Consider the following 21,654-nt stretch of genomic DNA (forward strand, 5'->3'; position numbering starts at 1 on the left):
TGTGAACAAAACTGTGGGATGTTTTGATCCAAGTATCAGAAATTCATATTCTGTAAGTGTATATATTATGGCTGTACATTCTCTCATTAGAGTTGAGAGTCGTAGCTCTGCTTGAGTGAATAATCGAGAATTTGCTGATATGAGGTTCATTTTATTTGTACCATTATGTGATTGTAATAATGCTGCGCCGATGCCAAAGTTCGAAGCATCGCACATTGCATAAAATGGTTGATCAGGGTCTGGAATTGTGTTTGAAATTTGTTCAGTTAAAAGTTTCTTTATTTCTTCGAATCGTGTTTGATGTTCTGTATTCCATTCAAAGTTGTTTTGTTGTCTAAGGATGTTATAAAATGGTCGTAGGTATAATTGCATTTTATAAACATATTTACTTAAAAAGTTTAACATTCCAAGGAACTCTTGGATTTTCTTTTTATTTGTTGGTGGTTGAAGTTTTTGAATAGCGTCAATGCGTGATTTCAGTGGAGTGATTGTTTTTCTTTCTATATTATGTCCTAAGAATTTAACTCTAGTCAAAAAGAAGTGTGATTTATCGGGGGCGGCCTTCAGATTTTCGTTCTGAAGTATTTGGTGATATGTTTCTAAAACTTTGAACATTTCGTCTTTTGTTTGTGATTGCATAAAAACATCGTCTAAATAGGTGATTGCGTTTTTCTTGAGTATTAGTGGTCTAAAAATTTTGCTCATAAAGGCTGAAAATGCTGCTGGTCCTATGGATATTCCATAGAATAAGCGGTTGAATTCATATTGTTGGTTTCCGATAACAAATTGTGTTAAACGTCGTGATTGTTCATCTAGTGGCATTTGATTGTATGCACTATTCATGTCGGCGGTTGTGAAGTATTTGCCGTTTATTTTTGTTAAAATAACTTGTATTGGTTCAATGGGCCAATTACATTTTGATTCATCTATGAGTAATTGAGGTATCTAGCATCGAGAACGATTTTTAACGATTCTCCTTTAGCTAGAATGATAACGGGGTTGATGAATGTGTTGCCTTTTGGTTGTTCTTCTTTATTAACCGGTGATATAATGTTGTATTGCTCTAAAATATCGAGTAATCTGTTTACTTTATCATGTAAGTGAATTGGTACTTTACTTGCTCTTTGTTTTTTGAAAACTGCGTCTGGTTTTAATGGGAGATGTAGTGATGAACTGATTTTGCCAACATCGAATTTTGATGTTGCATAGACTGATGAATATTGAATTAGCTGTTTGGCTAACTTTTCAAATTCGTCTTGTGTTATTTGTGAATGTTGGAAATTAAACATTGTTAAAAATTTCTGTTGGTCCTCTGTGTAGTTACTGATGTTGCATGTAGGTTTGAAATATGGAGTTTTTGTGAAATAATCCGTATTTCTGTTTTCGTTACTTATTATATTATTTATAGATAATTCTTCATTAAGAATTGTAGATTGGCAAATATCTAGTAATTGGAGTATATTATTTACGCGATAGGCTTTTTCGTGTATTGGTGATATTGTTGCGTTGGTTTCACAATATCCTAAAAGTCCTAATGGTAATGTTACTTGGTAAGGTGTGTTGTTATAGACATGTAAGGAGATGATATCTGAATTCGAATTTTTCAAATATTTTATTGAAGAGATTGTGATTTTGAAAAATTTATGAATCGGTTTGAATTCAAAATCTGACATATAAAATTTTTGTTTGTTTTGTGCTTTATCATATTGGTGAACTTGTTTGATTGAAAAATTATAGATGTTTCCTGATAGTGGTTTCAGGTGTTTTCTTTGTTGGTTAAATATCGGATAAAATTTTGAAAAGAATGGTGGTTGTTTATTCAATCTTTGAAAAAATGTTAAGGATGTTTCTTTTGTTTTTGTATATTTATCTTTGATTAATATTTTACTATTTAGTATGTTAATTGTTGGTATATACTTTGAAATAAATGGTATTCCAATGATATTATATTTAATATCGGTGATATGGAATATTTGTTTAAATGGCTTATTTAAAATTTTACTTTGTTCCATTGTTCTGGTAGGGAGGAGAAATAATTGGATTTTTCCGTAGTTTATCAATGTTGATCCTTGTGCTGTCGCTAGTTTGCTGGAGGTTTCAAGAGGTGTTAGCTTTGGGTGTAAGATTTTTATTTCATTCCATGTGGGAATGTTTATTATGTTTGATTCTGCTCCTGAATCAATTAAAAAATCTATTTCAAGGTCTGGTGGTTGAAATTCTTTATTTCTTGGGCTTTCTAAGAGAAATGGTATTGTCCAAATTTTTTCTTTGGGTTGTTCTTTTTGTATATTTTGATAAATGTGGTTTGTATTCAAGCATTTTGTTTTGGTATTTTTATTGGTTTGATTTGTAGTGTTTATCTCATTTGTTTCTTGCGTCGTTGGTGTGGAATTTATGGGTGTAGTGTAATGATTTTGAAGAAATTCTGATTGATTTTCATATATGTGTGATGGAAAGGGTTGTTCATATATGACAGATTCATAGTCATTTTCGACTTTTATCATATTGATAGCAAGAGTGTTTTCAGTATCACTTTCTGAATCTGATGATGTACAGTTTATTTGATTAAGTTGTAACGTATCAGTTACTGTGTCATCAATACCTGGAGGGTCTGATGTTGTTTCTGGGTTAGCTTGTACTTGATTGATTTGTCTTTGATGTTTAGGTGTACTGCTTCTGTGACGATTATTAGAGTTATTGTAGTGATTATTATTTCGGTGTGGTGATTGGGAATAATTTCTATAACGATTATTATAACTTGGGTGTCGATTTTGTGAATTATTTCGCGATCTGTTTTGGTAATTATTGTTTTGTCTGTTATAGTTCGATCTATTATATGAGTTATTCCTTGATCGGTTGTTCGGGTAATTCTGGTTTCGGTTGTTTGAATAACTTCTGTTTCGATTATAGGAGTAGTTTCTATTCCTATTGTATGATGAATTTCGTGATTGGTTGTTTGGATAATAGTTATTTCTTGATTGAGAATTAGATCTAGAAACAAATCGTTGTGTATTTGAATTTGATCTGGAGTAGTTATTTCGACTATTCGGTCTATTGTAGTGATTTTGTGATGAATTATACGTGTTTCTTCGTTCTGGTGATCTTCCTCTATAACTTGAGTTATATGGAGATTGATTTCTTGTATAGCTTGTATTGTTTGGGAGTGGTTTTCCTGAACTGTTGTTGCTGTATACATTTTTGTTTGGTAGGTTTTGATCTTTTTTCATGTATTGATAAAATGATTTATTTGGTTCTTTGTATTTTTGAGGTTTATTTTGACTATCTTGTTGTTTTTGTCTACATTCGGAAATACTATGTCCGTATCGTCGGCAATAATTACACCATTTTTTGAAAGATGGTTTGCCTTTAAAGTTCGGGTTCTTTTCGTAAATATTGAGTATTTCAGTGATTTTTTCAACGAGATCTGTTTCTGATTCTTGTATATTATTAATATTAGTGGGAGTCGTTTCAATTTTGTTAACGTATTGTAATTTCAGATTTTCCGTTTCTTCTAATTTCATTGTGATTTCTGCTTGTTCTAGTTTGTCTACTAGTTTTCTAAAATCTAAATCGGGTTCTCGAATTGAAGAAGGATGTGATGCTCTCTTTTTTATTGCTATTTTCCTTAATTGTGGTGTTAAGGTCATCATTAAGATTTCTGTCATCTTAGTGTTTTTATAGTCATGTGTATTTAGTGAATATGCTTTTCGAACTAGTGTTTCGATTCTTACTGCTATTTGCTTGATGGTTTCGTTTGGTAATCTGCGAATTTCATTACATAAAACTCTTTGTTGTTGTTTGTTTCTTTCGGAGTCAAACATTTTTGAAAATTCTTGTGTAAATCTTTTCCAGTTTGATTTTATTTCTTGAGGTAGTACTGAAAACCATTTTTGGGCTGCGCCATCTAAGGTTGTTTGTATCAACGCTGTGCGTCGATGTATCCAGTTTTGATGTAGTGGCGTGTTAATTGGTTCAGGTCCAATATTTAAAATTAAATTTGCTGTTACTGCATTTAAGTAATCTTCTACAGAGTATTCAGGGTCTGTTCCTGTGAAAACCATTAAGGGTTTATTTGATGTTATTGATGATCCACCCATAAGGTATGGATTCATTGTCATTTGTAATGATTCAGCTGCATTTGGCATTTGAGAAAAATTTGAAAGTTGGTTTCTTGTTATTTCATGTTGTTGAAGATAATACGGGAGTGGTATTTCATTTTGCATTTGTGATGGTTGATACGAGTGTGTAGTCATTGGATTTTGTTGTTGAATTGGTTGAAAAGATTGTATATTAATTGGATTTGGTTGTCGAATTGGTTGTTGATATTGTGCATCTGTTGATTGTGGAGAAAAATTTCTATGGTTTGTACGTGTTTTCTGTATTCCTTGTCTACGATATTCTTGAGTATTTGGTGCAAATATATCTGGTTGTAAGAAATCTTCATCTGAGGATAAATAATCCATTTGATAAGATGTTTGTTTTTTATTTTTATTTTGTTGAAAAAATGGGTAATTTTCACTGCGATCCTGTGGAGGATTTGGTTGAAAATTTGTGGAATTATATTGGGCCGTTGGGTTATCCCAGTTTCGAGGTTTTGTATATTGATTAAAATTCCTTTGTGGTTGATAATTTGTTTTTGATGGATGTGTATAATTATAATTATGGTCTGCAAAGTTGTTTCTAGTGAATGTTTTGCGTGTTTTTGATGGTATTGTCATGGGTTTGTATGTTTGGTAATCCATATGTGAATATTTAGGGGCAACCGAAGGTTTAACGGTTGATTGTAAGGTTACCTGTGTTTGTGAAGGATTTGTATTTCTTGGTGTTGTTAAATTTGGGCGTATTGGTGAAATACTTTGTTGTGTAGTTGTTGTGTGTACAATTTCTTCATTTATGAAGTGTGATGGTGTCTGGATATCTTGTTGAGTAAGATTCCTAGTTCCATTGAGGTTTTCATTGTGTATGACTGTAGAGTTTAAACTATTATTTTGTGTATCGGGTAAAAATGTATTATAGTTTAATGGTGTTGCATCAATTGTTAATGGTATTACTCTTACATAATCTCTTATGTAAGATATTGTACTTATTGCTTGACTTGAGATTGATTGTGGGAAGCTTATAAATGCTGGATGAGACCATTCGGGGTCCCAAACATAATCTGATTGTTCTGTGATAGCTGTATCATCGTTCGAGTTTTGGGGTCTAAAATTTTTTCTTGCTTGTGCAATTAAATCAATATTGTGTGTAAAATAATCTATTATGAACCATGCTAAAATTTTTTGTAAATCGTGTTTGGTATGTTGTGAAACGTCGTCTTTCGTGAAATTTTCTTTAATGATGTTTAAATAACTAGAGAGTAGTGTGATTTCATGTCGTACTCTTAAATGTTTAGATGTTTCTGTCGGTGAGACATTTGTTAATGGGAGTTCATTTTCTAATATCGAAATATAACTATATATTAGTGCGAAAACTTCATTGGTGAAAATGGAGTTTGCTCTTTGTGAGTTATGGTATTGTATGCTTTTTATATATTCTGAAAAAACTTTTGAAAATTCTAAATCAAGGTCGTCTGTTTGAATAGTGTATGTTCTATTATTATGGTTTGGGGAAGTGAATTCTATAGAGTAGATTCCATATTGTTGTGTTATGTTGCATATATCTTTTAGATAGTGATCTATGATTTGTCTTTTGATTTTTACATCGGGGAACTCTGTTTTACATGGACTGATTCCGGGTTCAAATAAATTTACGAGTAAATTTTGACAAAATATGTGTTGTCCTCTATCAGTATCTGCATCTACTATAAAAGGAAAGATTTCATCATCATCTGGAGTTTCGTCACCTGGGGTGTGCGTTGAACTCATTTTTTCGTTCGATGACTGTTAATATGTAATTATTAATGTGTCGAATTGGTTGATTCCAGTTGTATAGATGTACTGGTTTGTGTTTATACTGCTTTTTTATTCTTCTTTTTCCTCTTTGTGATGAATTTGAAGTTGTTTCTGAGTCAGAAAAATATAATTGATCGTGTTGTGGGTAATTTTTATCTATTGATTCTTTTAGTTTGTAGAGTTCGTCTAAACTGTTGGTTTCTGATTCTGAAAATGCGTTTCGATTTTTTGAAAATCTTTTTCGTGTTATTTGTCTTTGTTTAGTGATTATTTTTCTCTTTAGTGTTTGTCGTTTTGTTCGAATGTATCCAACTGTTTGTGTATGAGGTGTGATTACAAGGTCGTATTTTTTGTTATCTATTTCACAATTGTGTAAAACGATTGTTTGTTCATTCCCTAGGTTTTTAAATGACATAAGGTTTAGGATGACGGGTGCAAAAGGTTGTTAAATGATTTCTATTTTCCTAAACTGTTAGTTCTTACGATTTTTTGGTTAGCTTAACCTGGGTCTATTTGTTTAGGGTTGGAGAGAAAAGTATATCGATTCCGAAGAATGATTTTTACTTTCTCGTGACTAGTATAAGCTAAGGTGTTAACTTACTTAATCTTACTTAGGGGTAGTGATTGTGTTCAAGGGTTGGAGAATAGTAAATCGATCCACAAGGTTCAGGTATAATTAGAACGCGAGTAGTTCGTTAGATACTATTTTAAACTTACTAAGTCTAAGATTTATCCTGGGTCTGGTGAGAGGGGGGATCAAGTGAAGGATGAATAACCGAAGTTCTTCACTGTTTATCCTAATTTGAATGATTAGTTTTGTTTAAAAATTTCTATTAGTCTTGGGTCTTTAGAAAGGGTTGGGTAGTGAATCGACGTTTGAGGTCGTTAGACACTAATTAAGTGGGTGGGGGAGAACAAAGTTGTTCTGTTTGATCCAAGGATAAGCCTTGATGATCAAATTTAAAATGTAATGAAGTAGAAAATGATTTAAGATCCAAGGATAAGCCTTGATGATCTGGTTTTAAAATTAAGTGACTTTAAGTTTTAATGAGGTTTTAAATTTGTGTAAAGGAAAGATTTAGTATTTTATGATATTAGTGAGTTGATGATTGCTGTTATGTTTTAGGTGATGAAGCTGGAACAACAGGATGATTTATGATTACTAACCATTTATTGTCATGCTACTAATTTTTATTTTTATTTTCCAATAAATATTTTTCAAACATGTTTTGTATAATACTGCAGAATTTTAGGAAAACGATCTTAGATCTTTTTATCAATCGTTATTGTATAATATTAATTTTGTTTAGCGCCTGAAATGATTTTGAAGATTTACTTCAAGGTTTTATGTTTGCAAATGGAAATCTAAATTCATTGCAAGTAGTATTCGAAATATAAAAGTTTGTTCTGGCTTTTGCCGAACTATCATGTAACTATACGGCAAGTTTCTACTTTGTCGTATGTCGTCTTTGGTTCGATGTCTTCTTCCAATTCCGGGTAGTTCTATTATGGTTCGGAATATTGGCTCGGATCTATTGAGTCGGAGAGACATTTCAATTAAATTATTGTCGTATAACATTTTGTAAATGTTTTTGTCTAATTTCTAATCTAATTTTGGTTAATTCTAATCTAATAAGGTCTTGTTCGAGACTTATGGTCGCACCAGATGAGTTAGGACTGGAGTGTAACTCATAGAGTAATTTCGGATAGGGTACACCGTCTGCTCGTCACGCTATCTTATTTTCGGCCGGATAGATTCGTGCAACTTCTTAGTCTAATACCGATCCTAATCTTACTCTTATACTATCTAGTCTCAGGTTGTTTAACTAGTCTCTGCTAGGCTCAATAGATCTAGGGTATACTGGTTTATTGCGGCTGCTGAAGTGCTCGGGAGAGTCCAACTAATTTCTAAGTTAAATTCAAATCTCTCTGGTGCTGAAATTACAAGTAACTTCAGCACTTACAAATAAGTGGGTTGTTAGTTAGATGGATCATGATTGGTTAATATTAAATACTTTACATTGGTAAAACATTTAATTTATCCAATCATAAAATATAGTTTAGATCAGGTTCCACATATTTATTTCACTGCACTATTCACTAATTTACAAAGATATAGATTGAGAGGTCGCCAATAAGTTGCAATAGCCTGTTTTTGGGCACTGTTTGAGAATTGCAACATTTCTGCTTTTTATTCCTCTATAACTATAGATAGAGAACCGTTTATTCAGAAATTGACACACTTGAAAAAGCAGTGATAGCCGTTTGCCATGCTCAAAAAACTAAAATTACATTAAGAAACAATTTTTTTTTCAAAAGTAATTTTTATTTTAACTTCTGTTTCTTCTTGTTTCATCAGAAGGGTCGAAACTCAGTTTCATAAATTGAATACGATAAAAAAAAGAAATTGAGAAATTTGTTTTTTGTTATGTTATAATAGAACCTAAAAAACGGCCAAAAACGTTTTAAATTGATGCAAAATTTGACACTAATAACTTCTTTTGAGCTAAATTTGTTACAGTATATAGCAAATCACGCTATAGTTACTTCCCCGAAGTCACAACCCAGTTACTCCGAAGTTACGAAGTTACTCCGCTATAGTTACCCTCTACTTCAGCCAGTATGATTTTATGTACAATTTTTATAACTCTTGAGTTGCTTTCAATTAGCACTATGTAAGTCAACTCTGTTTTAAACGCGTGAATGAGAGATAATTTTTCTAACTAATCGAAATGAAATTGTTTTTGATATGCTAGAGGCATCATGTGAAATAAGACTGGCTTTTCAGGCCTCGATTAGTACACCTAATTGGAATACTCCTGTACTGATAAAAAGGACTGAATTTCAAACAAATTATCGGTATTAAAAACGGGTCAAATTGTTGTGGGGTTATCTCGTTACGGGGTTATAAAGTAGGGGGTGTAAATTCTCTCGGATTTTGTTTCAAACTCGACTACCAAATTTTCAAGTTATGAGCCCTTTTGTTTGTTTTCTGTTGTAATTTTTGTTAAATTTTTGTTTATTTTGTTTTTTTTATACCGATTTTTCAAGCTATGAGCCTTTTCATTTGTTTTTTTTGTAATATTTTGTTTACGCCACAATTGGAAAGTTCAATGACGTTAGTTCGAAATCAATTGATATAAATGTAACAATTTTAACCTCTCGAATGAAGTTAGCAATTGAAGTTAGCAAATTAACTTGATTTTTGTTCTGGAGATCTGGAAATCATTACAGGAATGAATAAAATCATAGTTTGTGCGGTAACTCTTTTTTCTTTAAATGAAGATTTTTTTCTTTTTTCTTTTTAAATAAATTGTAAAAATCGCTAAATTACAAATGAAAAACAAGAAAGCTAACTGCTTGTCAATTTCAAGCGTAGTTTGGTACTTAAGCGAAGTTTTTTGGATTCACTTGAAAAGTAAGGCACTTAAGCATTGCTCATGTAAAAACATTGACCGTTTATAAGTACGTGCCTATGAAAACAGATCCTCGGTTGAATAATTATGGTTTTATAAGCTAAAACGGTCGGAATTCTCTTGTACTTTTCAAAAGCGGCGTTCCGTTAGCTTTTCCGAATGTTATTTTGCAAGGTTCTTGTATAAATCATTATTAAAAACTATTCGTCTTAAGTAATTTGCTTAAATAAATTTTTTTTGCTATTTTTGTTATTTAAAGCGATTATCTTGAAAGACGCGTTGAATCAATCGTTGTGAAGAATGTCGTTCTCCTAGAAGATTTTTGAATAGAGTGTTGATACCCATCTTTGTTAAGTTGAGCAACAAAAATTTTGATGATTTATTGTTTTAAATCAATTAAAGCACCTACAATTAATTAGATTAATCAAACTGTTTATTTGAAAGACAATTTGTCAGAAAATTCTCGAAAATACGCAAAGATACTTGGTGAGAATAATTCGAAATTCAGGATGAAGAATTATGATTTTTTTCTGATTTATTTCTTAGGCTCGACTTACTCCGTGCAGCTTACGCATCTGTCATATTCTAGAAACACAACAAGACTGTGCCCTCATGGAAATTTATCAACTCTTCTGAGGTCAATCAAGAGTGCTAACTTGAATAATGATTCTATCAGGAGAAAAAAGAAATGCGAAAAATTCAATGGTATATGGAAAAAAAACTTGGATAGCAAACTTTAAAACTTTAGGTATGTCTTATTTTAATATTTTCTCATATGAAATGAAAGATGACTTGACTTACTGTCTTTGTTGTAGCTCTCTCCAGCAAGGAGTCTCGTGAAGTCTTTTGCTGAGTCATCAAGTTGTTGTTGTATGTACCCACAGAACTTGTTCACGTCTTCACCCATCAGTTTGCATTCTTTCTGATACTCTTTAGATTTCCGGGTACATGCCTGAGAAATACCATCACAATCAGATCACTGATCAACGAGTAAAAAAAAACAGCCTAATAGACTGTTCAGCTTTTTATGATACTAATATAAGTTCATATTTTTATTGTCTTCATCTATGTTTCCACGTGAGAAAATTTTTGAACTATTACATTTAATGGAGTGCAAGATAATGTGCTGGTGAAAACGGGACTTCAAGAAAGAGTGATTTGGGGTGTTTTCGAAGAGGAGGACGTCGAACTCCATTTAAGTTGCACCAGCAAAAAAGTGTTCTATTGTTTAAAAAAAATACAGTTAATTGCGTTTAAATGGAAATGTTTCAAGAACTGAGATTAAAATCGCTGTCTTAAAAATCAGTGGCAAATGAAAACAAGATTTGTGAATTTTTGCTGTGCAGAAGGTTCCGACACAGTTATCGTTGAAACTCTTTTGCTCCTGTTTCAATGATTTCATTGTAAGTGGTGCTGTAGAGGGACTAAAAAACTTCGTAGGACAATAAAATACAATTGATGACATCTATTTTTTATTAAACGAAAGATGAACAAATAAAAATGATTTTTTTTCAGAAACATGTACACTATTCTATTCTAAATTGCTTTAAAAAACTGGAATTTTTTGTGCCAGTAAAGCTCTCAATAAAGCTCCACGGGCAATTGTTTTCAAAGCGATCAGTTTTGCGCTCGAAAAATTCATTAAACGTTTTTTTTGCTTTTTCGCTCTTGGACTTGCTCTAAATTGTACTAAAAAGTTAAGTTTCGCAACCACTTTTTCTTTCACATTTCTTTTCTTGATCCAATGATGACTGAAAAAGCTTCAATAAGATATATCTCTCTGAACTATCTGCGGTTTATTAGCGCTGCTTGTTTTTGCAATAAAAAAATCATATGATGGAAAACTCCCAAATTCAAGATTCTTTCTCATTTAGTTCACAAATAAAAAACTATTTTACCCACTCTGAATACAAGGATAGCCGGTTGCTGTTCAAGTTTCTAGGCATTTGCAGCACAGAATGTTTCAACCATGTTCATAATAAATTATGAAGGGTTTTTTCGTTTTGTTTCTTCGAATTAGTGTCGTTTTTTGCTAGCTGTGCGATTTGAGAACCATGCAAATGCGTAGAAAATTAGTTAGCTAGGCACAACTGAAAACATTGTTTTCAAAAATTATAGACCAACAAAAAAAAACAAAAAATTGTAAAACAGTTTATCTCTAATTTTTGCACATAAACTATGAATTTTTGAAAAAAATCTTCAGTTCAAAGAAAACTACAGAAATAAACTTAAAAAATAGTTTTATTTTTGTTAAAAGTAAATTTTCCCAGCTTAAAAACCTACATAAAATGTAAGTTTTCATATAATGAACCTTGCTCGATCGCTTTACTCTCGAAAAACTGAGGTATAAAAAATTATTCTAAAAATGTTGAATCTATTTTTCTTGACACTAGGACAGTATTTCAATTTTCGACTCTTTTCGATTTTTCCGGTACCTGCGTTTGCTTCGAAAACAAAAATAAAAATTTGAAGCACACCTAAAAACAAGGTTTTCTTCACGTTTTGCAATGTTGTGAATATCAAGAACTGCTGATTGTTTGAAGAAGTGTTAAAAAAGAATGCTTCAGACAAGAGATATTTCAAAAGAAAAAAATTGTTTTTTTTTCCTGGTTTCTTTGATTTATAGTACCGACTGTTGAAGGTTAGATTGAACATTGTATTTGGGTGTGTTTGCTGCACAAAAATCCATTTACTTAAAATGTTTTGTGACGGCTCAAACTTTATTTATAATAATTGATTTTTAATTTAGGTTTGTTTTTTTTCTCAATAATTTTTTAAACAATCTGAGATTGTTTTGAATTTTTTTCTTCAAAATTTCGATTATTATATATTTTTTTCATAATAGATTTTTCGGTTAATAGGGATGCGGTCGGAACTTTCTGTACTGCTAGCATATCGGTGTCAGGACTATTTGCCCCAAGTCAATTAGCCCTATGCCATTTTGTCCTATACTAACTTGCCCTACATGGCAACTTGTCCTATGCCAACTTGCCCCACAAGACATTTTGTCCTATGCTTTTTTGTCCCATACTTAACACTTTTACTTGATTCCTTGATGTTCGAATTGAGGACCAGCAAGTGCTAATGTAGACATGACTCGTTTTGAGATAACAAAAGACTCTAATCGAAAATTATTGAAGCTGAGCCTGGAAAACCATTATTTTTGTTAATTACACAACAAAATTTGACAATAATCCACAATTAGCGCCATTGAAACAAAAAGAAACACGGCTATTCTTTCATTTTGCTTCATTGTTTACCATATTGTTCTTTAAAATCCAACATAAATACTATGAGTCAACTTACGTGCGGAACATCTCACGAAAAAAAACGAACGCTTATTATTGACGGACACGATTTCACAAAAAAGCGACATAAACTACTGAGCACTGGAGATGCGCAAGATACAGTTCACACAAATGCCGCATGCTCGCAGTCACAGCAGGAGATGAACTCGTATCAACAAAAAATGGTCACAGCCACGATGTTAGACCTGGGAAAGTTGAGGCAAACCAGATTTCTTGATAATGAGTGTTGTGCACTATTAACTATGCTATAGGAGCTTACAAGATCAGCAATCAACCTTTTGAAATGTTTAATTCGACATGAAAGTTGCATTGAAGTTTTGCCGCTTTCATTTTGTTCATGCATGCTTTGAACTCATTTTGATTCAGCACATGTTTTAATGATTCCGCATTTTGTTTCAAGCTGAATTGTTCAATAAATTTCATCTTTATGCCGACATTATGTTCTACGAGGATATCAAAGAATCTGGGGCATGTTTCCTTTTTTTATTATCTGGGACAAGATGGCATTGGACAAGTTGTCATCTGGGGCAAGTTGGAATCGGACAAGTTGGGCTGGGACAAGTTGACTTGGGGCAAATTGCCATGTAACCAGCATATCAACTGCTTATCCACAACAACTGGTTAGACAATCAGAACCCATGTTACAGCAGCTAGTTAGTTAATTAATAATGGCCTTGAGAATTTGGAAAAGGTTAGTTTTCAATTGTCCTGTACTAACTTCAAGATTCCGCAATCTTTGGCGCAAGGATTTGCGTGTGTTGGTAATGTTTCTGTTCTCTTAACAGTTGCAAATTATCTCCAGGGAAAGGGGTGAAATTTCATAAAACCACAATTTTGTGACTTTTTTTTTAGGTCGAACGAATTGATTTTCCAAGTTCTCTATTATGCCGTTTTTGGAAAAACTTGACAAAAAATGAGTTTGTGGAGCGTTTTTTAAATATTGTATATATTGGCGCGCAGAGAGCCTCTTTAGGGGTGATCGATCAAAACTGGATATCCTAAAATAGTAGCAAAAAGATCCCATCGTTGGCTAGGGGGTCGAAACTCCGAGAGGGAAGGGTGATTCCACACCCTTCATTCATATCTCTAAAATCGTCCCCCAAAAAATTCATCAGGAAAGGGCGTTTTTTTTCCTGGTTTCTTTTATTTATTATTTTGACTGTCGAAGATTAGATTGAACTTTGTATTTGGGTATTTTGCTGCATGAAAATCAATTCACAGAAAACTTTTGTACAAGCTCAAATTTGCTAGAAAAAAATCACTACAAATAAAATAACTAATTGCATTCTCGCAACTCTAATTTCCGAACTGCTTCATTTATTCTTTTTCTCGACGATACAAAGTTTCTAGGAAGATTACTTGCAGCTCGAATTAGGCCGTAAGGGCTTTGAAATGATATATATTAATCAACCCACTCGGAAATTTATACATGGAACCTCGGTTTAGGTGGAAAAAAAACACAGTCAAATACATTAATTGACCTTGCCCCAGTTGGTAACAACAACTTCGAACTAACAGTTTTTTTTCGCCAAAGTTTTCATGCATTATCCAGAAATTTGTGGAAGATCCATATATTGCTTGATTTTTTTCGGATAGCAATCAAAAGTCGGATAATGGCGTTAGTTTTTTAACGACCCGAAAAAAACTAACTTGTGGAAAAATTTCAAAAAATTGTACAATAATACTTATTTTTACAATTTTTGCAACCGATATTTTTGTTTCCGATATTCAGATTTTTCTTGTGAATAGTTCGGTCTTCCCTGTGTATCTACCTCTTCATATTCGACCAGTTCGTTCTTAATCTGCTCCACGGCATTCGCAGTCTGGTTGATGATGTCGACCACAGTGCCCACCGGGTCTTCATAGATTTCCTTCAGACCCTCCAGTTTGGCGATTGAGTGTTGCAGTTGCTCCTCTAATCCTGCCAAGGGGGAGGTGTACAGTTCGAGCACTTGAAGAGACTGGTTGTAAGCTAACTCTGAGTGGCACGCCATCGACTTGCCCACCTAAAATTTTATTAACGCTTCAAAACGTAATCTTCGTGAAGATGCTGGTTAAGTAGTTCAGGAGACTGGGAGAGCCTTAACAAGTACTTTGCTTGATTTAGAAAAAGGCGAATCAGTTGTAGTTAAGTCAAAATTCACCGCCTAAAAATTTATCTGCCTTCAGGGGCGGATCTAGGATTTTCGCGAGGGGTGGGGGCGGATTTTCAAAAAAATTTTGAAAATTTTGACGACTTTTTTTAGGTCGGCCAAATTGATATTCCGAGCTCTACTAAAGTACTAAAAAGACGCTGTTTTGGCTAAAATTTGTGCGCCGCATGCAAATTTTTGAAAATCAGGTCAAAAAAAGCCGTTTTTGGGGACTTTTGGAAAATTTTGACAAAAGTGCCCAAAAAGTTAGTATATAAAGTATAGGGCAAAAAGTTAGTATAGGGGCGCGCGCTGTCCCTCAAAGTTAGTGTATATTGGCGCCACAGGCGCCTTTAGAAAAATTTTAGGGTCGGTCGGCCAAAAATGGATTTCTTAAAAAGTACCAAAGGGGGGACCTTTTGTGTCGGCTGGGGGTCAAATCCCCCCCCTCCTAAATCCGCCCCATATTGGTTTGAAAATACGCGCGAAACAATAAATATAATACTTGGGAACTTCGTATCCATAAAATTTGGTAGCATTTCAAAGGGTTACGTTTAACAATTATAAGGTGAGTGCGCGGGAGTTCTTTACTTTCACTAGACACAAAGGGTCCTCTTTTAGTATCATTCCACGACATTTGATTTGGCCGATTGACCCTTGAAGTGTTCTTGCGGTGCCTTTAATTCCAGCATCAACTAAAGTGTATTATTCCTGAAAGCTTTCCAAAAGTGATGAAAAATGCAGATTCTTTTGGAGCCCCTCAATTAGTTTAGAGGGAAAAGATCTTTTTTGGAAACTAATTGTGCCAAAATAAGGGTTTTGTAGAGCTTTCGAAGAGCTCGAAAAACCGCTCTGGTTCACTTAAAACTGGTCGTGGAGAATTCTCGATAAGTGTCTTGATCAAATCCACCCCTCAAGTTTGGACTTTGCCATCAAACATTTTAAGCATTATTTCATAAAAAAAGTTTAATCAAGTATCTCAGGTTCAAAATTTTAGGCAAAGGCGAAGCAGAGCTTCGCAAAACTTGCAATACAACACTAACTTAAAAAATAAGAAAACGAAAAAATAAAATGCAAAAATTTTGAAAAAAAACGATGAACTAAAATGTTCGTGTCTCGATAAAAAAAAATAGAAGCCCAGCTAAAAGCTGGGGACGCTGTTTGATATTATAGAAATTAGTTATTTTGATGCGGGATGAAATGGGTAACTTCAAAAATTGGACTTTGCCCAAAACCTTAGTTGTTTCTCTACTGAACTAATTGAGACCAAATATTTTTGAGTGAGAAAAACTTTTTGGAATTTTTCCAAAGACCCAAATTTTCGATGAAAAATTATCAAAGAGTGGCTCGCAACTTTTCTAGAAATTATCGCAACTGGGTTTTTCGATTGAACCCTTCATCTCAGATTTGAGATGCTTGTTTCTAAAAAGTCAAAATCAAAAACTTGACTTTCCGAAATTCATAACTTTTTTTCTGCAACATGAAGGAAGTAACCGCTTGAGCAAAGATAACTCCCCAAACCAAATTTCTCGATTGAACAGTTAACTTAAAAATTGGCAAGGTGGTTTTTGAGAAAAGTCAAAAAGTTTCCAGTCAACAGTCAATGAATCAAAAACTTAACTTTTTCCAACAATCGAACCCTGTGTTAAAAACTTTTTGGTGTCGTTCATGCAGAGAAGAAATTTCACCTATCCTATTGTTTCCATTCGATGCAAAAACTCGAGATTGGGGAGGGTAGTATTCGAGAAAAAAGAAAAAAAAATTCCAAAAATGGTCACAAATCAAAAATGTGACTTTTAGGAGAATTTTGTTTAATAAAGTGGGTGTAACCGGACAAGCCAAATCTTTTGGTTTTTTGAATTGAATCCAAAATCTCAAAATTGGGCAGGCAGTTTCTGAGAAAAGTCAAAAAGAATCATAAAAATGATCAAGAATTCGAATGTTTGAATTTTCCGAGGGCCAGAACTTTATGTGTAAACAGTTTGAGTGTAGCTTCTTATGCAGGGGAGCTTCCTACAACCCATTCATTGAACCCAAATCAGAGATTTGGGAGATTAGTTTTCAGAAAACGCATAAATCCTAGAATATGGGTAAATTATTCCTCCCGCAGAGTTTTTCGAAGGCTGTAGACAGTAGGGTAAAGAACAAAGATACTACAGGACTATGCAGACACTCAGAGGAATGGCCGGTCTTCCCATTGATACATTTTTTGAGATTAGAAAAGTTAGTTTTGTATCAAAATACAATTTTTGCAAAAAATGAACAAAATTTCGAAAGCGTCAAAAACTAAATTAGAAATAAAAAACCCAATTCCACACATTTTCATAATAACTGATTTTGTCGGACCGGAAATTTTAAGCGTTCGAAACTACACAATAAAAGTTGACTAAGCCGAGGCAAAATAATCCGAAACCGTTTGGTCAATAAAACTTTTTTTTTAAATATTCAAAATCAACCTTGGTAAAATGACAAACTACAGAACTTTCAATTATAGTAAAAATGTACTTAGAGCCAAAACAAATTCAAGCTTCATAAAGTAAGAAAATACAAAATATTACCAAATAATACAGCTGCCATTTTAAAAAATGGAAAATAAACCGACGGAAACTAGGCCGAAAACTACGAATCCGAAAAAAATTATCATCTTCCAAGATATTTATTTGAAAAAATAATTAATGCCCGGAAAGTATTCCACCTATTTACTACATAATGCGGTAGTTTTATTTGAATTTTCAGAAATTGAGCATGTCTTGAAATTTACAATTCCTACAAAATTGACCATTCTGTGAACAAAGTTGTTTACGGGAAAAAATTTTAGTACCCGATTACAATACCCTTACTTATCGCAAGTGTAAAAATGTTGTACCGTTTATAGAATCTGTTTTACTTTTACTTAGTTACCTGTTCCATGTTGCTGAGGATGGCCTGAATGTGATGACTGAATATGAAGGAGAAGGCCAGAGACATGATCACAGTTTGACCCCTAGTCGCACACAGACTCGGCAACATCACTGCATAAACCGCCCTCGTTTTCCTAAGAACAGACGTGAAAGTTATAGTTATGGAAAAGTAATTATGGAAACCATTTACTGGAAACGAAAATTATGCGAGCAATTCGGCTCATTGTAGAAAATTTATAAGTTGGTTAGCACATAAGGACCAAAAATACAGTAAAATAAAATCCATTTTGTTTTATTGTGTTTCAAACACCCTATTAATTACCACAAGATTATTCGCGAAGAGAACCTCAAGATTCAAGACCACGTTGAGTAATTTCCGGGGAATTCAGTTTTAACCCTAATGAAAAACTACAAGAGATTTTTGATGAAATCAACTGAATTCCAACAACCATACGCAACTCTCAATTTACAGACAGCAATAAAACTTCATTTAAGGTCAACTTTACTGATTGACAAAGTCTGTCTAGGCATACTCGTAAAACTGCACTATATCAGTTATAAGTTAACCTTGAAACGACGAGGAGGCAAAAGGATACCAGAGTGAAACTGCCCGCAATGTATGCTGACTCATAGACGGTTAGATTCCCGCCCACGAACAGTGAGCCCATGATGACACCTCCGGTCATGACTGACATGAACACTGCGAAGGCCACTTTCAGACACATGTGTTCGCCGCCCTTTGAACTGCTGAGTTGCTGTGCGTGATGCTGAAATAGAAAAACTTCAGAAACTTTTGTTCCGAACATTTGAAAAATGGAGAGGAACTTAGTATTAGGGTGTTTTTTTTCCGCGCAAAATCAGATGCCATAAATAATCATCGGAGCGAAAAAGTTTGAACAGTGTCGAGAAAAATTAAAATCGGTTTGAAGTTTTTAATTTTTTGTCTAAATTCGAGCGAGTAAAGCGAGCAAGCATTATATGTTTTTTATGTTGAATCTATTATTTTTTGAAAAGAATGAATAGTATCAAGATTGAGGGGAGTTAAGTTACTCTGCGAGAATTTTATGAAACTCTTTGGGTACATTAGCTGAAATATTTGGCTATTGAAGGTTTCTTAGTCATTTGGGATAGCTCTTCAAATCAATTTGGCCGCCCTTGCAAAAAATGAATCAAATAAAAAAGACCATCCCTCATGTAAGCGTTAAGTCAAGCTCTAAAACTTCATTAAGATATTAAGCCATTGTCATTTAAGTATTCGTTATTTATTGAAGATGAAAGGACAATTAGTTCTCACCGCCATGCTTTCCTTGCTGAGTGTCTTGGAGAGGGAGCGAGTGATTGAGGACATGGAGTTACTCCTGTTGGCAGAGGATGGCTGAGGGGACAGAGATCTGTATGTTGCTCCATTCACATCCTTCTCTTTCTAGAATATTCCAGAAACGTTTGATCAAAATTTGAAAAGCAAGTAGCGCATTTTTGTCTCAAAAAAATCAGCAGTTGGATGGGAATTCCACGGTCTTTATAGAGGTTTTAAATTTTTTTGATTCTGTTAAAGAAGAAAAACACAGTTTCCAGACTTATCAATAGAGCATTTAATATTTCGGGTCTCAATATTGAGAAGAAGCTAATTCGATTAATTAATTTGAAATATTAAGAGAAAGAAGCTCAATTCTACGTGATATTATATTTTAAATCTATTTCTGACATTGGTTCAACATTAGATAAATGAAAATAGTTTTTAATTGTTGAATTATTAACTTACAGTGCCGGTTTTTGGGTAGCACACATCGCTTGAGAATCCGTCTTCAGTTCCACTGCAGGAAGTCAAATTGTCCCGGTGGTGAGGCATGAACAAATGACTTCCCCCTCCCCCTCCCGCGTCATCAGTTGAGTCCACCCCCGCCGACTGCTCACTAGTTGCCCCTCCAGCACTGTCTTCTATTTTCGGTGCCGAAACACTTCGCTGCAATTTTTCAAATTGTTTTGGTCTTCCTTGGATCTCATTAATGTCAATCGAACCAACAAATAACATCCAATAACCAGCTCATACTATAAAACGTTTACGCTTCTACTGAAGCGCGCAATGCACATTCAAAGAAACACAATTTTCAAGTCAAAATAATCCCAAAGCTCGAAACTACTTTTCATAAGCTAATTAGAAAACTGTGCTAAATTAGTTTTCTAGCATTACTGAATCACTTGAAAGAACAAAAAAATACTTCAAAACAATTGTATATGCCCAGGGCGACCTAGTTTCTGTAAGCGTTCAACAGCAATATTGATATAGCTTTTGAAAAAGGCAAGCTTTTAAATTTGCCATAGACCTAGATACATCAAAATCCCCGTCCCAAGCTTCTTTTTTCGCTAATAATGAAAGCACGCTTTTATGCAAACTTGAATATCTCACCTGGTATTTCTTGTACCTAGCACTGTTCGTCCTCACATGCTGCGGAGTATATGCTCTGTTCAGTGCTCGGAACTGTCTGTTCGCGCCCGATGCAGCTGCTGCCGCATCCGAGTCAGAGTCGGTGGAATAGTCGCTGAACACAATACCACTACCGACACCTTCTTCCGCTTTCAGTTTGGCCACAGGGCCTGAAAGTTTATTCAGTGCTGAATTATAGCAAATACGGGTATTGTGACAAAACGACTATTCTGGAATGATTTTTTTGTCAATTGATTCAAGTTACTTCACAGATCCCGTTGGGTTGTATTCGGAAACATAAAAACTTTGGAATAATTGTTTTCTGGTCATTTTTACGAGCTAATTAATGTTTCTGTATACTTTTTCTCTGTTTTTTATTTTATAAATTTTGTATTTTCTGGCTTCCGTAAATCTTCTTTCACAGCTATAATTGTAATGTCAATCAAGTAGGTAGACCAAATTAAACAAATTGTTGCTGGTCATGATACAAAAATAGCTCTGAAAAAAATTAAACGACTGATAAAAACACGACCAAAAGTATGCAATGTCTTCAAAAAATAATAAAACTGATTAAACTCCGGCTGAACAATTTGCAGCGTAATAGAAAAAATTCTAAACTTTTGGCAGAAGTCAAACGATTATGCGATCTAAATTCTCATATCCTCATGAGGATAATATCACAGGAATATCCTCATGACTTGTTGTTTCCCTGTCCTCTATATTTTGGTTTTTTGAAGTTTTATGCTTCTGGAAAACCATACCTGGACAACCTCATTGGTTACTGCTGTAAGAGCTCAGTCCGGTCTATGCTGACCATTTAACCCCAATCAGTTCTTTGGATGTTATGGGGGCTCATTTTCTACTGATAATATAGGGGCTGTGGGGGGATTGGACGCCGTTAATAGAGGCAGTAACCACAAAGTTTCTTAATTGAACCTGCTAGAATGCTCAATGCTCTAACCTGCAAGCAAGTTTTGAGAGTTTGCATCATCGAAAGCTTATAGGGGGTTAAAGTCAATATTCTTTTTCTGTCTAATTCCTTTCAATATTTTTCCAGCAATAATTTACTTGCGCACGAAAATAATTTTCAACAAGACCGCTCGTATCAGGGCGAAGCCCTGAATGTTCCGAGTGCCCCTTAAGGACTACGGAGCAGTAATATTATGAAAAAAGGTAATGAAAACAAAATGATTTTTTTAATTTAAAATTTTTTGTGAGAATCAGTCCCTCACACGCCATATAAAGCGCAAAGTGATAAACTTCGCTCCCAGTAACAAATCAATTATGACAGATAAGCTTCCTTCAACCAATTTGAAACGATTTCTAATACGGATAAAATCTCCGCTCACGCGTTAATAGCGCAATATATCGCGCGTTAATTGAGCCGAATTGGCCAAAATGGCTATCTTTAAACCCCCATAACTTTACGAAAAAAGATCACAGATGAAATATCAGGAGCTCAGGACAACAATACCTTTTGAATGATGTAAAAAATTCCCTCAAAAGTGGCTAATTAAACAGTCGAAGATTGTCTGAAGAAAAAACCCACCCCGAGCAAAAATCGTCCGTTACCTTCGTTACG

At 33.9% G+C, this 21,654-nt stretch overlaps 1 protein-coding gene across 1 annotated transcript in view; it reads right to left on the bottom strand.

Moving 5' to 3' along the window:
* The window catches only part of LOC134850950 (uncharacterized), a 33,321-nt gene extending 13,810 nt beyond the window's left edge, over positions 1-19,511 (bottom strand). The window contains exons 1-7 of the mRNA XM_063866781.1: positions 19,410-19,511; positions 18,942-19,070; positions 18,215-18,414; positions 17,649-17,781; positions 14,388-14,621; positions 10,109-10,259; positions 9,865-9,892 (exon numbers count right to left, since the gene is read on the bottom strand). Coding sequence (XP_063722851.1) covers positions 9,865-9,892; positions 10,109-10,259; positions 14,388-14,621; positions 17,649-17,781; positions 18,215-18,414; positions 18,942-19,070; positions 19,410-19,496 — 962 coding nt within the window. The 5' untranslated portion in view covers positions 19,497-19,511. The remainder of the gene's footprint in view (positions 1-9,864; positions 9,893-10,108; positions 10,260-14,387; positions 14,622-17,648; positions 17,782-18,214; positions 18,415-18,941; positions 19,071-19,409) is intronic.
* Positions 19,512-21,654: the final 2,143 nt, after the last annotated feature.

The sequence above is a fragment of the Symsagittifera roscoffensis genome, chromosome 7, assembly GCF_963678635.1.
Source record: "Symsagittifera roscoffensis chromosome 7, txSymRosc1.1, whole genome shotgun sequence".
In the NCBI taxonomy this organism is placed as follows: Eukaryota; Metazoa; Xenacoelomorpha; order Acoela; family Convolutidae; genus Symsagittifera; species Symsagittifera roscoffensis.